General features: G+C 43.5%; 1 protein-coding gene across 2 annotated transcripts; it reads left to right on the top strand.

Annotated features, from left to right (window-relative positions):
- Positions 1 to 6,583: 6,583 nt before the first annotated feature.
- Positions 6,584 to 13,906, top strand: CDKN2AIPNL (CDKN2A interacting protein N-terminal like). 2 transcript variants are annotated; one of them, XM_081232869.1, is made up of 3 exons: positions 6,585 to 6,867; positions 8,210 to 8,309; positions 13,526 to 13,906. In XM_081232869.1, the coding sequence occupies exons 1-3, from the start codon at positions 6,629 to 6,631 to the stop codon at positions 13,535 to 13,537; spliced, it is 351 nt and encodes a 116-aa protein (XP_081088995.1). In that variant the 5' UTR covers positions 6,585 to 6,628; the 3' UTR covers positions 13,538 to 13,906. The 2 variants fall into 2 exon arrangements, with proteins under 2 accessions (XP_081088994.1, XP_081088995.1); XM_081232868.1 differs by lacking the exon at positions 13,526 to 13,906 and having other exon boundaries at positions 6,584 to 6,867; positions 8,210 to 8,351.
- Positions 13,907 to 20,352: the final 6,446 nt, after the last annotated feature.

Here is a 20,352-nt window from a genome sequence, read left to right as displayed (position 1 = left end):
GGTCCATGTAGTGAGAAACTGAGAACTGAGACAAACAACCATGTGACTGAGCCATCTTGGAGGTGGCTCCTGTGGCCCTAAACAAGCCTTCACATAACTAAAGTACTCGCCAGCAAATGTACTGAAACCTCAGCAGAGACCCTGAACCAGAACCACCCAGCTAAGCCATACCTGAATTCCTAATTCACAGAAACTGTGAGGGACTTCCCTGGTGGTCCAGTGGGTAAGACTCTGCACTCCCAATGCAGGGGTCCTGGGTTTGATCCCTGGTCAGGGAAATAGATCGTGCATGCTGCAACTATAGAGCCTGCATGCCACAACTAAAGATCCTGCATGCCACAACTAAGACCTGGAGCAGCCAAATAAATAAATAAATAAATTTTTTTTAAAGGAGAAACTGTGAGATAATAAATGGTTACTGTTTTAAGACACTAAGCTTTGGGGTAGTTTGTTATGCAGCCATACAACGAATACAGAAGGCAAAATAAAGTTATTTTAAGTTTGACAAAAAGTGAGCTTGCCATTAACAGACCTGTACTAAAGGAAATGTTAACAAATTTTTCAGGTAGAAGAAAAATGACACAGATGGAAAGTAAGAAGTAGAGAATGAAGGAAGAACAAATAAAGTGGCAAATGTGTTTTAAATCTAATATTTCATCGGATTTTAAAATATACCATAACAATAAGACCTAAATACATGGAGATATACCATGTTTATGAATTGGAAGATTCAATATTGTTAAGATGCTAATTTTTCCCCAGTTGATCTATAGATTCAATACAATCCCAGTTAAAATCCTAGCAGCTTTGTTTTTCTAAAAATTGAGAAACTAATGCTAAAATTTGTATTGAAAAGCAATAAATTAAAATAGCCAAAACAATTTTGTGTAAGAACACAGCTGGAGAACTCAAATTATCTAATCTTTTTTTTTATAAACTTATTTATTTATTCATTTATTTTTGGCTGCGTTGGGTCTTCATTGCTGAGTGCGGGCTTTCTCTAGTTGTGGTGAGCAGGGGCTACTCTTCGTTGAAGTGCACAGTCTTCTCATTGCGTTGGCTTCTCTTTTGCGGAGCATGGGCTCTAGGCGCACAGGCTTCAGTAGTTGTGGCATGCAGGCTCAGTAGTTGTGGCTCGCAGGCTCTAGAGCACAGGCTCAGTAGTTGTGGTGCATAGTCCTTAGTTGCTCCGTGGCATGTGGGATCTTCCTGGACCAGGGATTGAACCTGTGTCCTCTGCATTGGCAGGAGGATTCTTAACCACTGCGCCATCAGGGAAGTCCTTAAACAACCTGATCTTAAGACTGTATAGGGACTTCCCTGGTGTTGCAGTGGATAAGACTCTGCACTCTCAATGCAGGGTGCCCGGGTTCAACATGCATGCCGCAAATGAGAGTTCACATACCACAACTAAGGAGCCCGCATGCCGCAACTAAGACCCGGCGCAACCAAATAAATAATAAATAAATAAATATTAAAAAAAAAAAAAGAAAGACTATAAAGCAACAGCATGGGCCAAATTAGCCTGCAGCCTATTTTTGTAAGGCCCATAAGCTACAATGCTTTTTATGTTTTTAAATGGTTGAAAAAAGAAACAAAGAAAAGTATACACACTAATATGTATAAAATGGATAACTAATAAGAACCTGCTGTATAAAAAAATAAATAAAATTCTACAATTCAAAAAAAAAAGTACACAACAGGAATTATACATAGCCCACCCTTAACAGAAAAAGCTTGCTAACTCTTGAGCTACAGTAATCAAGACACTATGGTATTGGTAAAAAGATAGACACATAGATCAATGAAGCAGAATAGAGAGTCCATAAATAGATTCACACATATATGGTCAATTAATTCTTGACAAAGGTATCAAAGTAATTGAATGGAAAAGAGATAATCTTTTCAACAAATTGTACTGGACCAATTAGACAACCATATGCAAAAAAAAAAAAAGTCTCAACCTATGCTGGGAAATAATTTTCCATGGGTTTCTCACATATCTGCACATCTTAAGAGTTAGACACTAACTGCCCTTTTGTTCCAGACTGTCTTTTCAAGGATGTTTTGTCCATGAAGCAGCCTAGGGATAGTGTCTACCTTCAGAGCAAAGGGTAAATTTGTTTACCATCCAGATAAAAAAGATAATGTATTGCTCTGGGGCAAAGGTTGAGCAGGTTTGCTTACAGTCCTTTATGAAAGACTGATGTTCCCTGGGACTTCCCTGGTGCTCCAGTGGCTAAGACCCCATGCTCCCAATGCAGGGGGCCCGGGTTCAATCCCTGGTCAGGGAACTAGATACCACATGTCGCAACTGAAGATCCTGCATGCCACAACTAAGACCCAGCATAGCCAAATAAGTTTAAAAAAAAAAAAGACTGATGTTCCTTAAACTTGGGGTTCCTCGGTGGTCATACAAACCCACTGTGTGTACCTGTTTGTACCTTATCTACCTGGGCCCTTGGGCATAGCCCCTGTGGGACTTAGGGGACAAGGGGAACCAATACAAATATGAAACTCATGTTTGCTGTGCTCTGAGTCACAAAGTTCTTTGTCTCTGTTTTAGGAGTCTTAAGTATTTTGCCAGCACCCACTGAAACTGTGGCAGGGTAACCTATTAGCTTGTAAGTGGGATAAAATCTTATATTTGTTGTTGCTCTTGACAACTCATACCTTGCATCATATACGAAAATTAACTTGAAATGAATCACAGACCTAAAAGTATAACGTAAAACTATAAAACTTCCAGAAGAAAACAGAAAATTTTAGGTCACTGAGTTAGACAAAGATTTCTTAGATAGGACAAAGATTTGTCCTTAGATAGGACAAAGATTTCTTAGATAGGACAAAAAAGCACGGCTCATAAAAAAAATAAATTTGATTTCATCAAAATTAAAAACTTTTGCTCTTCAGAAAACACTGATAGGATGTTTAAGGCAATAAAACTATTCCGAATGTTAGTATGATGATGGATACATGTCATTATGCACTTGTCAAAACCCACAGAATGTACAACACCAAGTGTGAACTCTAACATAAACTGCGGACTTCGATGAGAATGATGTGTCAACGTAACAGATGTGTCTCTGGTGAGAGCAGTTGGTAGTGCAGGAGGCTGTGTGTGGTGGGGGTCAGGGGAGGATGGGATATATGGAAATTCTCTGTATTTTCCATTCAATTTTGTTGTAAACCAAAAACTGCTTTAAAAAATAAAGTCTATTTTTTTTTTTTAAAAAGGGCAAGGGAACACTCCTGCACTGTTGGTGGGAATGTAAATTGATACAGCCACTATGGAGAAGAGTTCCTTAAAAAACTAAAAATAGAACTATCATATGACCCAGCAATCCCACTACTGGGCATATACCCTGAGAGAGCCATAATTCAAAAAGAGTCATGTAGCACAATGTTCATTGCAGCACTATTTACAATAGCCAGGACATGGAAGCAACCTAAATGTCCATCGACAGATGAATGGATAAAGAAGATGTGGCACATATATACAATGGAATATTACTCAGCCATAAAAAGGAACGAAATTGAACGAAATTATTTGTAATGAGGTGGATGGACCTAGAGTCTGCCATACAGAGTGAAGTAAGTCAGAAAGAGAAAAACAAATACCGTATGCTGATGCACATATATGGAATCTAAAAACGGTACTGATGAACCTAGCAGCAGGGCAGGTATAAAGACGCAGATGTAGAGAACAGACTTGAGGACACAGTGGGGGAAGGGGAAGTTGGGATGAACTGAGACAGTAGCATTCACATACATAACTACCAGATGTAAAATGGATGGCTAGTGGGAAGCTGCTGCATAGCACAGGTACTGTGCTGACACATGCTACAACATGGATGAATCTTGAAAACATTCCGTAAGTGAAAGAGCTAGTCACAAGAAACCATTACGTTAAACGTCCAGAATAGGAAATCCATAGAGATAAAAAGTTCATTAGTTGTTGCCAGGGGCTTGAGGGAGTGGGGAGCAACTGCTAATGGGTATGGAGTTTCTTTTTGGGGTAATGAAAATGTTCTATATTCGTGTTGATGGTTGCACAAATCTGTGAATATACTAGAACCACTGAGTATTTTAAATTGGTGAATTTTATGGTATGTGAATTATATATCAATAATGATGTTTTAAAATGAAGATGAAGTAGGAAAACTGATCCTTGTCTATATAAGTAAGTAATTTTAAGAAAACCTGAATCACAGAAACGAGTTAGAAACAATAAACTGGGCAGTAATTGGACTTGCCGCAGGGGCTGGTAAAATGTTAATATTATCTAATCATTTTAGGCTACTTTACGTTTTGAAAGTATAATGTTAACAAGATCATATTATAAAAAAAGAATACCTATTTGTGTACTTTTGAGTTGTTATAACCTGCATGCGTGTCTGAATATGTTTGTATGTAGGTACACATATTCATATGTCTCATCATTATCAAAGATGATACTAAATGAGCCAGTTGCTGGATGACCTCTTAGCTTTTTCACACCCCGGGGGGCGGAGTTAGCTGTGTAGCTGCAGCTGTTGGTCACAAAGCCCAGGTTCCTATGTCTGGGTCAACCTCTCCACCATACAATCAGGTGACCCAGAATTTGGTTCAAAGAACCCTCATCAACAGTTTTCAAAGTTTGGCCAGCTGCAGATGGAATCAATTACCTGGAGCCTAAACTCAACATCCAGTGATGGGCCTGGGAATCCACTATTTTTTTTTTTTTTCCACATCCCGCAGCTTGTGGAATCTCAGGTCCCCAACCAGGGACTGAACCTGGGCCACGGCAGTGAAAGCACCGAATCCTAACCCTTAGACCACCAGGAAACTCCTTGGGAATCTGCTATTTTAACAAGGCCCTCAGGAGACATATTCTGCACTCAGTTTTGGGAGCCCCAGCTCTGGGCACCTATTCCTGGCTGATGTAGAGTAGCTGAGTCTGTCTTTGGTTTCACAGCCCTGTTCACATTCTTCCTGCTCACCAGGGTGAGGGTAGCGTGCCTCCCTATTTTTAACCACAATGGGATGTCACTGAGCCTGATGCTGGTTCTACAGGCACAGTCGACTCAAGACTGCCTGATATTTCCATTCTATATGGCGTTTCTGCCTGTTGGAGGCCCTGATGTCTCATCAGAAGCTGCAGAAGCAGCAGACAACACATAGGTGGCTCTGCCCCTCGGCCTCATTCACAATATAGGACCTACACTGGAATCCTGGATCCTGGATTCTAGGCTCAGCTCTGTACTCTGCCCCACATTTGATCGGGGATGATGGGGAAGCCTATTAGGTCAATAATTTCCCAAGGCTGATGGAGGCTCAAGTGGTTTCCCAGTTATTGTACTTGAACGGGATGGGAAATGCACCTCTTATGAGGAAGCTCTTCTGTTTGTCGATGGGTCTCCCTGACCCTAGGACAGACAGCAGAGTTAGGCCAACTCACCTGCTCATCTCCTCTTGACACATCCATTTTGGCTCCTCCCAACATCTTTTGGATGCACCTGGTTAAAATCCTTCAGTGGCTCCCCATTCCTTTTAGGGTCTAGACCACAACTCCTCCCATGACCTACTCTTCTTGGTGATCTTTGCAGCCTCATCTCCTCCACTGTCCCCCACTTTAGGATCTGTCATACAGATCTTGCAGTTCTCTCACCAGGCCAGGCTCTCTTGCAGTGCCCTACTCTTTTTCATGTAATTAACTCTTGTTCATCTCTCTGCTCTCCAGCATCATTTCCCTGACCTCCAAGTATGGATCAGATCTCTTGCTTATTCATGGTCTTAGGACTCAGGGACTTTCTTTATTAAAAGTTGTCAACTTTGGGCTTCCCTGGTGGCGCAGTGGTTGAGAGTCCGCCTGCCGATGCAGAGGACACGGGTTCGTGCCCCGGTCTGGGAAGATGCCACATGCCGCGGAGCGGCTAGGCCCGTGAGCCATGGCCGCTGAGCCTGCGTGTCTGGAGCCTGTGCTCCGCAACAGGAGAGGCCACAACAGTGAGAGGCCCCCCCAAAAAAAGTTGTCAACTTTGAAAAGTTATCTTGAGCAATTAAGTATTCACGACTGTAAAGTTCATTAGAGCAGCACTCTGAATTTGCTCTCATTGCATTCTCCAGCACCGCTAGGGCCTGGCAGGTATTCAGTTGGATGGATTACTGGCTCCAGGAAGGCGGGCCACAACCTCGGTGGAGTGTCGAGACCTCTGGGAATCGATAAAAGTAGATCCAGAGCAGCTACACCTATACGTCCTCAGAACTGGGGGCATCGGTCTGCGGGCCGGGCGCCCGGGGAATTCCCAGGCCAGGGACACAGTACAGTGCTGGCTGGCATCCGGCTGCCGAATTGGGGAGGGCCGCCCTTACTCTGTGCTTGGGAGGGCCTCAGTTTCCCTACTGGTTCCCCGCGGGGTGTGCCGAGAACTGCTGCTGAGGCCCCGGGGTAGACCCACTCCGGGGGCCGCGGCTGCAGAAGTCTGAAGGGCCGGGCCGGGTGAGGCCGCCGCGCCCGCCGAGGGCGCTCCAGACCAGTCCTCCAGAGCAGTCGCTCGCCGCTGCGGCCCCTCTAGCCGCGGGGAGGTGGCGTAGTGCGTGTACGGAAGGCGGTGGGCGGGTCCGGCCCTCAGCGGCGGAGGGCGCCATGGTGGGTGGCGAGGCGGCTGCAGCCGTGGAGGAGCTGGTTTCTGGTGTGCGGCAGGCGACCGACTTCGCTGAGCAGTTCCGCTCCTACTCGGAGAGCGAGAAGCAATGGAAGGCCCGCATGGAATTCATTCTGCGCCACCTGCCCGACTATCGCGACCCGCCAGACGGCGGCGGCCGCCTGGACCAGCTGCTGTCCCTCTCCATGGTCTGGGCCAACCACCTCTTCCTGGGTTGCAGGTGCGGACCCCTGGCGGCTGGCTGACCCTGTCCTGATCCGCAGTCCTCCCCCATGGCTGACCCCTGCCCAAGGCTGACCCTGCCCCCAAACTCCAACCGTACTAGACAGGCCTAAGGCAGGTTTCCACCCTAGCCAATCCTTTGGAAAGATACTTAATCTCTCTGAGCTTTAGTTTCCTCATCTGGAAAATTAGTTTTGATGACTATAGTATTAAAGGGTGAAAAGCACTTAGCACAGGCTGTCATCTCGCAAGAGCTCTATACATGCTAGGCGTTCGAGTTGCCATTGTTATTTATATTATTATTATAATTATTTCAGACTGTCACCTTTGCAGAGGGCATTTTAAGTTCATTAGCTCCTTTCTTCCACACGGCAAACCTGCAGGGACAGAAACTCAGATCTCCAGTTTACATCTACGAAGCTGAGAGAGGGAAAGAGACATACCTAGGGTCATGCAGCATCTAGCAGGATTGGTGGATTTTACCATTTATGGCAGAATGTAGTCTGTGGCCCTTGTCTTTTTCTCCCCATGTCCTAGTCTGCTGGACCCTGTAGCAAGAAGCAGTCTTTGCCTCTCTGCCTTTCCTTTTATCAAAATAACAAATGACTTCAAGGGACTTTTTGAAATGGCACTCCCTCTGCCACTCCATGAAGCAGGTGGCAAATCTTGAGGCTCCCACATCCTTTTATTTAGCATTTCCTGTAATTGTGCTAGGATAATGAGATGACTTGGCTTAGTCCTGGTTTCTGTGCTCCTTATGGCTGTCTGGTCACATGGTCCCTCCAGCCCTAAACTGCTTGGTTTTGCTTTCAAATGTGGGGAGTTATTAGAACAGGATATGGGGAAGCAGTGCCTGCTGTATCCCTCCCTTTTCTCTGACTTCCAGGTTCCTCTAGTAAATTCTGGTTAACAGGATCCAAGATTAGGCAAATGTCAGAAAATTGGACAAATGAACAAATAATGTTATTTTCATTAGACCAATACTCCACATGTTCAAAAAAATAAAAAAGAATTTTGGCCCTCATATCATATCCGTGAATATATACTGCCAGAGGTACAGTGCCTCTATTTTTGTAAGTCTTGTTTGTTTTGTAAATCTTAAAACACCTGCTCCATTGGCATCCCTAGTGCTGCTTCTGTATCCACATGCACAAGAACTGTTTTCTAACTTGATGCTGAACATCTGTCAGTTTCCCCAGTGGTATCAAATCGTTCCTCTGAGAGTTGAGTTTATAGTCCAGCTACCTGCAATTTCTTTTTAGCTCACAGTGACAATAATTCTTCCACGGTTTTTATCTTACTACTTTTTTTTTTTAATCTTACTACTTTTTATCGTGCAGTTACAACAAAGACCTTTTAGACAAGGTGATGGAAATGGCTGATGGGATTGAAGTGGAAGACCTGCCACAATTTACTACCAGAAGTGAATTAATGAAAAAGGTAAACAGGATTTCCAAGTGCATTTGAAATGGTATAGAGCTAACGTCCCCTGCCTTTATGATGATGTATTAGAGTATATTGTTTTCTGAATGCTCTTGTGTACTACCCCAATCTAAGCCCTTTAATTTTATTTCTCTGTAATTGGAATAAGCCTTTTCATAACTAGAGAACAACTCAGTAGATAAATTATGCATTGTTGGTAGAGTAACACATAAGCTCAACCTCTTCAGTTCCTTTAGGAAAATTCTGTTTTGAGCTTTTTGCTTGAATTTTAAGAAAATGTTGGTTAGAGTGCTACAGTTTCCCACTTATTAAAAAATCTTGTTGGTAACATTAACTCAACCTTACCCCAATCGGTGAGGACCCCACCAGACCTGTTTGGACCCTCTGACTTGCTGATGGAAATGTAGATGAAGTAATATCGTCATAGCTTTTCCCTATTCTGCCAGGCTTGTTCTGATCTGAGGCTGTGGATTTTTTACATGGTAAGCTGCTGCCTGTCGAGCCTTGTATCTGGGTCCTTTGGCCGGGACCATGGAGAGTGTGGCAGAAGGAAGCTCAGAGGATGGGGCTGGGCGTCCCAACTGCTTTTCACAATCTCCCAAGATACGGTTTTTCTCATTTGCCCTGGTCTCCTCAGGCAGCAAAATTAATTGCTTCCTCATTTCCCATAGTTTATTTCTTTAGCACTTTACCCAGACCTTTTTAAGAGCAGATTGTAAGCTTCTTGAGGGAAGAGATGGTGCTTAAGATATTAGTCCTTCTAATTCCAAAACCTAGTATAGGCATAACCCAGAGAAGATGCTCAGAAAATGCTTACAAAATTGACCAAAGCAAAAGTGTAAAGACTGCTGGCCTCTCTTATAGTTCTATTGTCAGAAACATAGGTAAGCCCTTGATTCACCCTAGTTGGGTCTTTTTTTGGGAAGCTGGGCATATAAAAAGGTACCCTTTAGTGTGAGTGTCAGGAGCTAATCAAATCCTCAGCTGCCCAGAAAGTACTTCAGCCCCAAACAGCACACCCCACTTGATTTCAGATATTTTTCTTTAAAAAATATTGTTTTTTAATTGAACCTGGAATCAAAAGTTCAGGTTGTGTTCAAGGGGCTACTTTGTTTTTAAAATCTGTTAACAGGGCCATTGTTTGTAGCCCAGGAGCCGTTGTGAATTGGGAGTTTGTGACTTTTTGGATTCTCTTATATAATATTTAAAAAAAACCTCTAGGAAGTCCTTCAGTATCCTAGCGGTGAGGTTCCTGGGGCCCAGGCATGGGATGTCTAGATAATTTCCGGCCACCTGATTGCACCTCATTCGTCAGGGGCAGGCAGGGAATAGGATGAGCCTTTACTTCCTGACTGCTCATGGCTGATTCTTTCCTTGGCCTTTTGGTCTTAAGAGGTATTCTGCCCTTCGTAAGATCCATTTTCACATAAATTTTGTTACACTTCTCTGTCTCTTTCCAGTCATACTGGGATATTAGAGGTCAGAACACTTCACGATATTTGGGCTTCAGACTCCAGAAGAGACTAAGGAGGTTTTGTAATTAATATGCATGTCTCTAACATTATCCATAGGCTAGGGTGAAGAAGTATATGTATGTGTGTTGAGGAGAAGAGTTTCTAAACTGTTAATAAACATTGTAAAGGGGTCTTGAACCTCAAAAATGTAGGGAGCCCTGTCCTGGGATGTTCACTTTTGACACTTTAATTGCACAGTGTCAGCCTCCAGAGAAGAGTCCTCAGAAATGAACTTTGGCATCCCTGAAACCAGCTCTGCCATCAGACTAATGATTGGCACCTAGCTACCTGGAAGAAGCCTACAGGGAGCCTGTATTTCTATAGCACTTTTTGATTATATATGTTTGAACTTCCTTCACATAAGACTTATGTTTTCTTAGTAACCAAGTTTTAGACTGTTGATGTCACTGAAAATGAAGCTAAGTTGATCCTGAAAAATGAGATACTTAGAGGATGTGTAGAGTTTGGCCAGTTGGTAGGAGTCTTTTAGGTAAGCCTGTCCTGAGAACAAGTCATCTGATCTGTGTGCCATGTGTGCCATGACAGAATTGTGTTGTGTTGAAGGCTGTCCCTTCTCTATTGAAGGCTACCCTGAGAGCCCACTGGAAAGAGCGCCCTGGGAGCTTTGTAGCAGTTTTTTTTTTTGTCTTCTTGCCTGAGTTTTTTTTTTTTTTTTTTGCGTTACGCGGGCCTCTCTCTGTTGTGGCCTCTCCCGTTGCGGAGCACAGGCTCCCGACACGCAGGCTCAGCAGCCATGGCTCACGGGTCCAGCCGCTTCGCGGCATGTGGGATCTTCCCGGATCAGGACACGAACCCGTGTCCCCTGCATCGGCAGGCGGACTCTCTACCACTGCGCCACGAGGGAAGCCCCTTGCCTGAGGTTTTTGCATGTAATAGATAGAGGCTGGCAAACATTAAGCAACATTGCCAGCCCAGAAACAAAAAACAAAAACAAAAAAACTTTGATGTTGAGGCATGCACCTGAAAAGGTCAGTTATAGTTCTTTGATCCTTAGCTCTAAAATTATTTTAGTTGGGTTTTTTTTTGCTTTTTTTTTTTTTTTCTGTACGTGGGCCTCTCACTGTTGTGGCCTCTCCCGTTGTGGAGCACAGGTTCCAGACACGCAGGCTCAGCGGCCATGGCTCACAGGCCCAGCCGCTCCGCAGCATGTGGGATCTTCTCAGACTGGGGCACGAACCCGTGTCCCCTGCATCGGCAGGCGGACTCTCAACCACTGCACCACCAGGGAAGCCCTTTAGTTGGGTTTTGAAGCTAGCTAGCAAGTGGAAATGAATCGCCTGGCATTATTGGTATCCCGAGACTGAATAGTGAAGATAACTTAGGGACGTAAGTTCTTTTTTTTTTTTTCTTGCGGTACATGGGCCTCTCACTGCTGTGGCCTCTCCCGTTGCGGAGCACAGGCTCCGGATGCGCAGGCTCAGTGGCCATGGCTCACGGGCCCAGCTGCTCCACGGCATGTGGGATCTTCCTGGACCGGGGCACAAACCCGTGTCCCCTGCATCGGCAGGCGGACTCTCAACCACTGTGCCTCCAGGGAAGCCCTGGGACATAAGTTCTTTAAAGTAAGATTTTAAAAATACTTTATGGTTATTTTGCAGTTTTAAGGCCAGTACACCTCTGTGGTCTGTCCAACTCTCTTTTTGGCGGGGGGAAGGGGGATGTGGAATCTGAGAAAAGAAATGAGCATTGGTCTCTGACAGGTGGTATTTGTCAGATATTTGCAGTGTATGATTTTTTTTGAAAAAGGGGGATTCAGACACAAATATATTGAACAGTCTCAGTTATCTAACAGCCCTCCCTAGGTACCTACTAGCAGACTTTGTGATTGACCAATCAGCTTTACCCATTAATGAGCAATAATTAACAAAGAGCAGCAGCTCACTTAGGAATGATGTTACTACTAAGACTGTCAGAGTTTATATTTCCAAGGCATTGTCTTAAGGAGAAAGAGGAGTGATTGACTAAGAAGCTATCATTATTGGCTCAAAAAATCTGTCCACTTAATTACTCCATTTTTCCTAAGAACATGTTTTTTTAATAAATTTATTTTTGGCTGCGTTGGTTCTTTGTTGCCACACGCAGGCTTTCTCTAGTTGCGGCAAGCAGGGGCTACTCTTCATTGTGGTGCACAGGCTTCTAATTGCAGTGGCTTGTCTTGTTGCAGAGCACGGGCTCTAGGCGCACAGGCTTCAGTAGTTGTGGCACATGGGCTCTAGACTGCAGGCTTAGTAGTTGCGGCGCATGGGCTTAGTTGCTCCGCAGCATGTGGGATCTTCCCAGGCCAGGGCTCGAACCTGGGTCCCCTGCATTGGCAGGCGGATTCTCAACCATTGCGCCACCAGGGAAGTCCCCCCCTAAGAACATTTTTGTCCAAGAGGGAAAGTGGCAGTATGGAAAGTGACTAAATATGAAATGTGAAAGAGAAGTTGGAAAAACAAGTATGCCTGCCTTTCAAGAGGTTTTTTGTGCATTATATACGGTCTTGGCAAGCTCTAAAGTATTGGAGCAGCCACTCCATTGGTGGAAGGAGATGTGATTCTAATAAGATGGCAACTATTTGTGAGTATTTATAAAAATTTTTTTTCAGCTTATCAGATTAGTTAAATCAGGTTTTGTCTTGTATCCTAAGATAAATGCTCCATGGAGCTACCTTTCTTTTCCCTTTATCCACAGAAATAGAAGAAGCCAGAAAAGCTCTGTCTGACCCCACAGGCCAGTCTGTTGCCTGGTGCCCAGGCTGAGTGAATCACCTGCCAGCACCTTGAGTCAAAGACCATACTTGCAGCAGCCAAAGCCAGTGGCAACTCTTCTGCTATAGCCTTGGTCTATCCTATTGGAAATTTGAGAGATGGCTTAGGGGATTCTCTTTCCTTTTGGACTAAAGATGGTTTCTTTAGGTGATACTGTATTCTCCTAAAAAGAGAAAGCCCTCTTGTATTTTGTTTTTGCTGAGGAATTTCGCTTCTTCACTTCTCAAAGACTGGAGTGACAGGCTTAAGCTAGGAAATAGGTCATACCTTGAAAACTCTGCTTACTAAAAAGAGTCTCAGACTGATTCACTTGCACTGCTAAATGTTAAGGAAATCCATTCAAATAGAAGGTGACAGACAAAATGATTTCTTTGCACCCTGCTTAAAAGTTGTCTAAAGCCAAGTTTAAATTTACCAGTGGTGCTAGAGAGTACACAGAATATATCTGCTTCAGTTCACCACTTTTAGAAGACATGCAGTTTCTGTAGTTTCTAATAGTGTGAAATCCAGAAACCTATAACCTTCACATCTCCTAAATATCCTGACTCAATGTGAAATGTTGTAAATTACTACCTGGATTCAACTGATTTTAATTTAGAACAATAAGTGTTTACGTGATTCTGTTTTTAGAAGCCTTCATTGCAGAGCATGCCATGGAAAAAGTTATTTTTTAAGTATTTCTGTTATCACTTTAAATTGTGAACATTTATAGATCACAAGTGACAAGACAAAAAAATTAGACTCTGGCTTCCAAATGGATAGTATGGTCAGTGTTTTGCTGAATTTTCTGTATGTAGTAAAATCTTAATAATTTCTGAGTCTACCTACCATCTGGGTAGTACATAAATATTGCATCACTGCTGTATTTTAATTTATAAATTTGATTCATTAGACTACATGGCTACTAACTTTTTCTTTTTTTTCCTAGCATCAAAGCTAAGGCAGAAGATTCATCACATTTTCATCATTAGTTACAGGCTTGGAAAGGACGCTGGGATGAATATGACATTGACCTCAGCAGCTCTCTTAAGACTCTTGATATTAACAACATGTAGGAAAGAGGCAGTTGGAATGAAAGGGAATCTTGTCTAGATTGGCATTTTAAAAGCTCTCATTCTTCTAGTGGCTATCATTGTAAAAGTATGCATGGATATTTATGTATTTATAAATCATGCCCTCTTTTTTATTTTCAGGTTTTGAATGTTGGTCAAAATGTTAAAAATGCCTATTTTTTTTTAATGTTGATGTAATAATGGCAGGTAGTGAATTTTACACTTTGGATTTTTCAACAACGTACCTTTATGTGTGATTCTGCTTTATGGTCTTTTTTCCCCGCCGACTGAGGTAAACCATATTCCTTATTTCTACCTGAAGTTTACACCATCCATGTACCCTATTGCCACACACACTTCATCTTTTTTTAAAGAGTTGAGTGAAAATCAAATCATAGGCTTCAGGTATCTACCAGCTCATGGGAAGAGGCAGCCTATAAAAAAGCCTTATTTTAAAACTCATTGACACAAGATTCCACAGCTTGTTCCAGGCAGCCAGTTGATTGTAGGTTCTCTAGAAAGCCTTCCAGGCCGCTGAATAAAGCCCATATTCTCTTTTTCTGCAGGGAGCCTGAGGCTTCAATATTCTAGGCTTGAGGAATTGCCTTGTACAAAGTCCCTCAAGAAATACTTGCTTATTAGTGCAGTGCTGCTTTGCTCTGAAATTCTGGTTTTATTAATTTCCCCCTTTCAGTTGATGTATGTTTCTTACCCCCTCCCTGTTCCTCTTTCTTATTTAGTGCCCACTCTTAAGTACTTATCTCCAGGCATAAATACGGAGAGGGACTTCATTTGGGGGGCAACAATGTTAACAGTCACAGCAGGATTCACTTATCACTATACGGGACAGGGTGGCAGAATACAACAGTGGACCTGCCTTAGCTTAATCTACTGGTAAACTCAGGTCACTGAAGTGCTGAAGAGGAGAGCAACTGTGGGAGCGTGGTGTCTGGGAGCAGAGAAGTAGGATGACTCTCACCCATGGCTCAAGGTTAAGGCCAAACAGCATACCACATCTCTGTGCAGCTTCTAGCTCTAATCTGTAGTGACCACTAGGGTGGGCCAAGTGAAGACCTCAGGACCTCTGACAGGCCACTTTTCTCCTGTGGCCTTTCCTGGAAAATGAAGATCATAGAAATACCTACCACAAAGACCTATGGCAAGGATTAAGATGTTAGAGGGCCAAGCACGGTGCTCAGTGAGCCTTGGCCTCTCTATAAGATACAAAATAAAATGTCCTATCAGGAACATATCCATTGCAAAGTCTTTATATAGTTTTTGAAGACTTGTCTAGTTAATCAAATTTTCTGGTGCCATTTTCTAGTGGGTTTTCTCTATTTCCTCAGTTTAAGCTGCCCTTTTTTAAAAACAAGCTTTTATTTTAGAACAGTTCTAGATTTACAGGAAGTCTGCAAAGATAGTTCAGAGTTCCCATATACTCTGCACAGTTTCCCCTATTACTAGCATCTTACATTAGTATGGTACATTTGTTATAATTAATGAACCAATATTGATACACTATTAACTAACATCCACACTTCATTGAGACTTCCTTAGTTTTCACTTAATATCCTTTTTCTGTTTCAGGATCCCATTACTCTTCCCAGGATAAGCTGCCTGTTTTTCATCTTACCTTCACAACCTCTGTGGCTATCTCACCTATAAAATTAATCAGTATTTTAGAATTTTATCCTTTGTTCTTTTGGAGTGGAAAGTGGCACAGAAATCTAAAATTTGCATTGCAGCACTCCTTGTGCAAGTAAAATGGCCCTCTCTTAGATCTGAAACTGGAGCTCACACCAGATACAAGCTGCAAGCTACTGGTTTCTCCATATATACAGCCCTCCCCAAGATGGGGTGAGGATCAAGTGAGATCACAGGAAGGGACATGGTAAAGTATTACTGCAAGTAATGACTAGGAGAGGATCTTATCTGTTACAAGACGTAAGTCTCAAGACCTTTTGAGAAGCAACTACAGTTGATCCTTGAACAACCCATGGATTCAACCAACTGCAGATCCTGTACATATTTATTGAAAACAATTTACATATAAATGGACCTGTGCATTTCAAACCTGTGTTTGGGTGACCTATACTAACAGTACAGTTTAGGGTGCTCACTTAATAGTGATGCCCTTTCATGTTATCCAGAAAGTTGCTTTTTGAAACATTCCTCAGAGTCTGTGGCCCACCTGATCAATACTCTACCTTTGCAAAGGAAAGGATTTCCTCTGAACTTTTCCAGGATCCATTTGGACCTGTGGCTTACCTATTCTGTGGGCACTGGGAGGAATCACATTAACTATCACTGCCCATCCTCTGTTGCTTTGCTATCTGTAGTAAATGGCAGTGAAAATACAAATTGTTGTATCTGACATGAGATATATATACCCTAACCGTCAGGTGACTTGTGTTTCCCAGCTGTCCAGCTCTAAAGTCTCTGCCTGGGTACCCTTATGTCTGGAAGGAGACTGTCAACTTCTGGGGTCTGAGGCCTGTCATCTAGTTATCTTGTCATCTAGTCCTGGCTCTCATTCTTGACTAGGGATACCTTTCAGTTCTGTAGGAATAAGAGTAAACATAATCCTTAAGAGGTGAGAATTTTAGAACTTAAACAGGTTGGTGGTTGTATGGAAATTGCTTCCTTCAACAAATAAGTGCATGCTCTCCCTCTCCCTCTTAAGAAACAGAACCTCGCCTGGCTTGCTTTTCATTAAAATAAATAGCCAGAGAACCTATTTATTTAAATGAAAAGCAAGCCTGCTAATTTCTTTCCCAAAGTTTACTCTGTCCCTTCTAAGTTACGACACCCAGGGCAAGGGGTGGCAGTATTGACTGCCTTTCTCATTTTGGTTTGGAAGGGTTTTTTTTTCCACACTGCCAGCAGTAGAGGCAGAGTCCTTTGCATGTGCTCCTATCAGAGATGGAGGTGGGCCTGAAGCCTTGCTCACAGACAACAGTACCAGCTGAGGAGGTGGGGTAACAAAGACTACATCACCTGAACAGATTCTCTCGGAAACCAAATAGAAAGTAAAAGTTGAGACTCTTAAGCTCCCATTAGAATGGAGCTAATTCCTACCTGTTCTAGACCTGGGCATGTGAACCAGAGCTTTTTTCCTTGATAGTGCTGTCAGACAAGGATACCTCTTTAGAACATAATCCAGGCAGTCACAGCCCAAGTCCCATCCTTCTTTCCCAGCCTAGTAAAAAAAAAGGCCAGTGAACCAAAAATATCCTTGAATACGGCCCTTCAACTTATTTGCCTAGGAGAAAGAAGCTGTTAGGGGCCTGAGGCGGGTCTTTTTTTTTTTTTTTTTTTTTTAAATATCTTATTTTTGGCTGTGTCGGGTCTTAGTTGTGGCACGCAGGCTTCTTTCTAGTTGCGGCATGTAAGCTCAATAGTTGCAGCGTGTGGGCTTAGCCGCCCTGCAGCACCTGGGATCTTGGTTCCCTGACCAGGGATCAATCCCGCGTCTCCTGCATTGCAAGGCGGATTCTTAACCACTAGCCCACCAGGCAAGCCCCCTGAGGCAGCTCTTGGTCCACCCCTGCTTTAGTGGAGGGGCAATTAACAGTAAGGTCAACCTTGAACTGCATGAGCCTAGTGATTAAAGCCCTTGCTTTGCTGTGAATTTTAGCACCAAAATCTCATGCTGTTAGGGCTGTATTTTTCCTTCCCTTCGGCATTTTCTCTTAAGAATGTTAAATTATCCCCAGTAGTTGTGAACTGGTAGTAATTCCTTCCTCTTGAGTTCCTCAGTGTAGGGATCTGCACTGTGCGGACGATTCCTACTTTATTGGAGGATTCCGCAGAAAAACCAATGTCTGTATAAGTACCTGGCACTTAGTGAATTGCTTCATTTCTGCCCTACTTTCCCTTTGAGGCCACGCTGGGAAGATATGAAATGTTTCAACTAAAATTTACATAAAAGTGGCCACCCATAATCACCCCACCAGACCAGTCTCCATTCCCAAAGCTGCAAAAGGGTGGACTTAACATGCAGCTTGGCACCCAGTAGGTGCCAATGTATCAGTTATGTTGACAGAACAAATGGCAGCAGGCACTGAACAATGCAGCACAAATTAAGTGCCAGGCTGTTTTGGACAGGGGGCAGAGCAGGATGGGGAAAGGGGTCAGCACGTGGCCAGCCTTGGAATCCCTACCTCTAGGGGTCTGGGGATTGCAAAGGCTGTGGGTATGCTCCTTTCTCCATGAACATAGCTGCCTGGCAGAAAGCTTGCCCTGGAGTCTCTCACTGTAAGCTGACTAGATTCCTTATCACTTTTTTTTTTTTTTTTGCGGTACGCGGGCCTCTCACTGCCATGGCCTCTCCCGTTGCGGAGCACAGGCTCCGGACGTGCAGGCTCAGCGGCCATGGCTCACGGGCCCAGCCGCTCCACGGCATGTGGGATCCTCCCCGACCGGGGCATGAACCCGTGTCCCCTGCAGCGGCAGGCGGACTCTCAACCACTGCGCCACCAGGAAAGCCCTCCTTATCACTCTGGGTGTGAATTTTGGGCCCCAGACTATTGGAAACATTTAGGCTTGGACCAACACCTACAGTCCTCACTTCCCCTTAAACCAGCTGTTCTCAACTTCTCAGGTGGTGAGAATGACTCATGCTTCCTTCTACCTTTGTGCTTACCAAATTTATTTTTTGACTAGGTTCTACTTTTATAACAAAAAACAAAGCCGCTAATTAAAAAGTGTCCCCAGAGGATTCAGAGCTTGGACCCTTGGAGGTCCACTGCTGTCCTGTTGGCCTCCTCCCTAGGCCTGTGCATATACTGCCAGAGGTTATCTGGAAAGCAGTTCCCAGTGTTTGGCTCCAATCTTTGGTACTTATATTGTTGCTCTTACAGCCTGATCCCTCAAACTTAGGTCTTGAGAGGGGGCCATGGTGACTGTAGTCTGTTCTCAAGCTGCTCTGTGCACAATACCCAGCCCCTGCCAAGGAACCAATGTGTAAGGGCTAACGAAAGCTAGGAAGGAAACTTTCTCCCTAACAGATGGTATCATCAACTTACCACCAGGCCCCAGTACTGCCCTCGCCGATCTTTCTGGCTTGCGAGAGATCTCTTGTACCCATCCCTGGGATTGACAGTCTTCATTCTAAAGGCAGCTTTCCAGCTGATGTTCCAGGGAGTCTCCACCTGAAACCACAGTCTTATGTGTTCATGCAGGTACAGTCCTATAGCCAAGGCCCACTACAATACAGTAAGGTCACTAATCTAGATTTTCTTTGGAGGCGATATTCTAGGCCTTTAGCTGAAGCTGAAGCCATGAGCTAAAGTCTCTGGATTCTTTCCTATTCTCTGCTCAGGATGGTTATAAGAACAAGAAGCTTCCTGTTCCTGTTGTCTTTCTACTAGCCCCAACACAAAAATACAAAACATAAAAACATAAAATCTCCCAACTCAAGTTTTGTAGAATGACTATGCAGATGCCAGCCAAAGAGCTGCAAACCTCTCGGCATTTGACATTCTTCTGTTCAAGAGTGCTGCTAGTCCAATTTAGCTGGTGGGCTGCAGTATTCTTGGCACAAGGCGTTGTTTGTAAAGGGGGAAGGGAAGAGGGCTTCAGACAGGAAGCAGCATTAGGAGGTCTGCCTTAAGTGTGCTTACATTTGCACTTTGGCAGCCCTCAAAAGACACCACAAAAGTCCTCCTGCATTCCAGGAAGAATGACAACTAAATGATTCAGGTTGATGGAGCCTGAGGTCAGCTCTAATATCCCCCCCCAAAGGACTACAGAAGCATCACACTTGTAACCAAACGAAGACCATCACCATGTAAAGACCTCTCTAACCAGCTAAAAGGTTATTTGCTTTTACTCAGCAAAGTACACTCTATAGAGTCTTTCCAAATATACGATTCCAGAAGCCACTGGTAAACAAAAGCATCTTGTGGCCAAGCTTTAGCACTAAGTCAATGGCAGAGTTCCTGACAGTCCATGCAGGCTTCTAGCCCAAGTCTGAGTCCTCCATATGCCAAAGGGGAAACTTGGAGCTTTTCCTTCCAGGGCTCTTGATTTCAACCAGCAAGGAACTAATGTTGCTGAACTAAGAGAGTTTTGTATAGGGTGCACCTCGTTCATCTTTTGGGCCCAACTAAAAGAAAGCCCTAGTCCATGCTATGAACAGAAAACTTAAAAACCTCAGGTTATTATTGAAAAAACTGTTTTAAAAACCTGTAGTGATGGTGGGGAGAAATTACTGAAAAAACAGCACACACATCTGTGTGTGTGTTTCTAATATATCTTTGTGCTCTATATCATATACTAGAACAAGATAACTAGAATTTCCTCATATCAGACAACAGTTTAGTTTTTCCCTAACTAGATGGGAACTGAAGTACCATCTTTGCACAAGGCCCCTGTCCTATGGACAATTTCATTTACCTTTAATAGCTTTCCATCTATGGACTTTCCTGTTTACATACATAATCCCCACATACCAGATTCCTTTGGGACTCTGCATTGCTGAATGCAGTAGAAAGGAATTGTAATAAACACCACCAAGACCTAAAAACTTGACCTCTCTTAAAACCTGGGAGAATTGAGGTTACCTTAGACATAACTCTAAATTGTTTTGTGAGCCCCAGGCTTCTGTCTTTTAAGAGTACTAAACGAATAAATTAAGACAGGTACCACGTTTACTGGGCACACAACAGACTTACCAAATAAGCCACCTTCAATAGCTTTC

This window comes from Mesoplodon bidens (assembly GCF_964165515.1).
Source record: "Mesoplodon bidens genome assembly, chromosome: 4".
Classification (NCBI taxonomy): domain Eukaryota; kingdom Metazoa; phylum Chordata; class Mammalia; order Artiodactyla; family Ziphiidae; genus Mesoplodon; species Mesoplodon bidens.
The sequence above is the reverse complement of the archived record's forward strand: the minus strand, read 5'-3'. Positions and strand labels throughout refer to the sequence as shown.

Coding starts and splice junctions, on each gene's coding strand:
- CDKN2AIPNL (XM_081232868.1), top strand. CDS start 6,629: ATGGTGGGTGGCGAGGCGGCTGCAGCCGTGGAGGAGCTGGTTTCTGGT. Junction 6,868..8,209: donor CACCTCTTCCTGGGTTGCAG/GTGCGGACCCCT, acceptor TTTATCGTGCAG/TTACAACAAAGACCTTTTAG.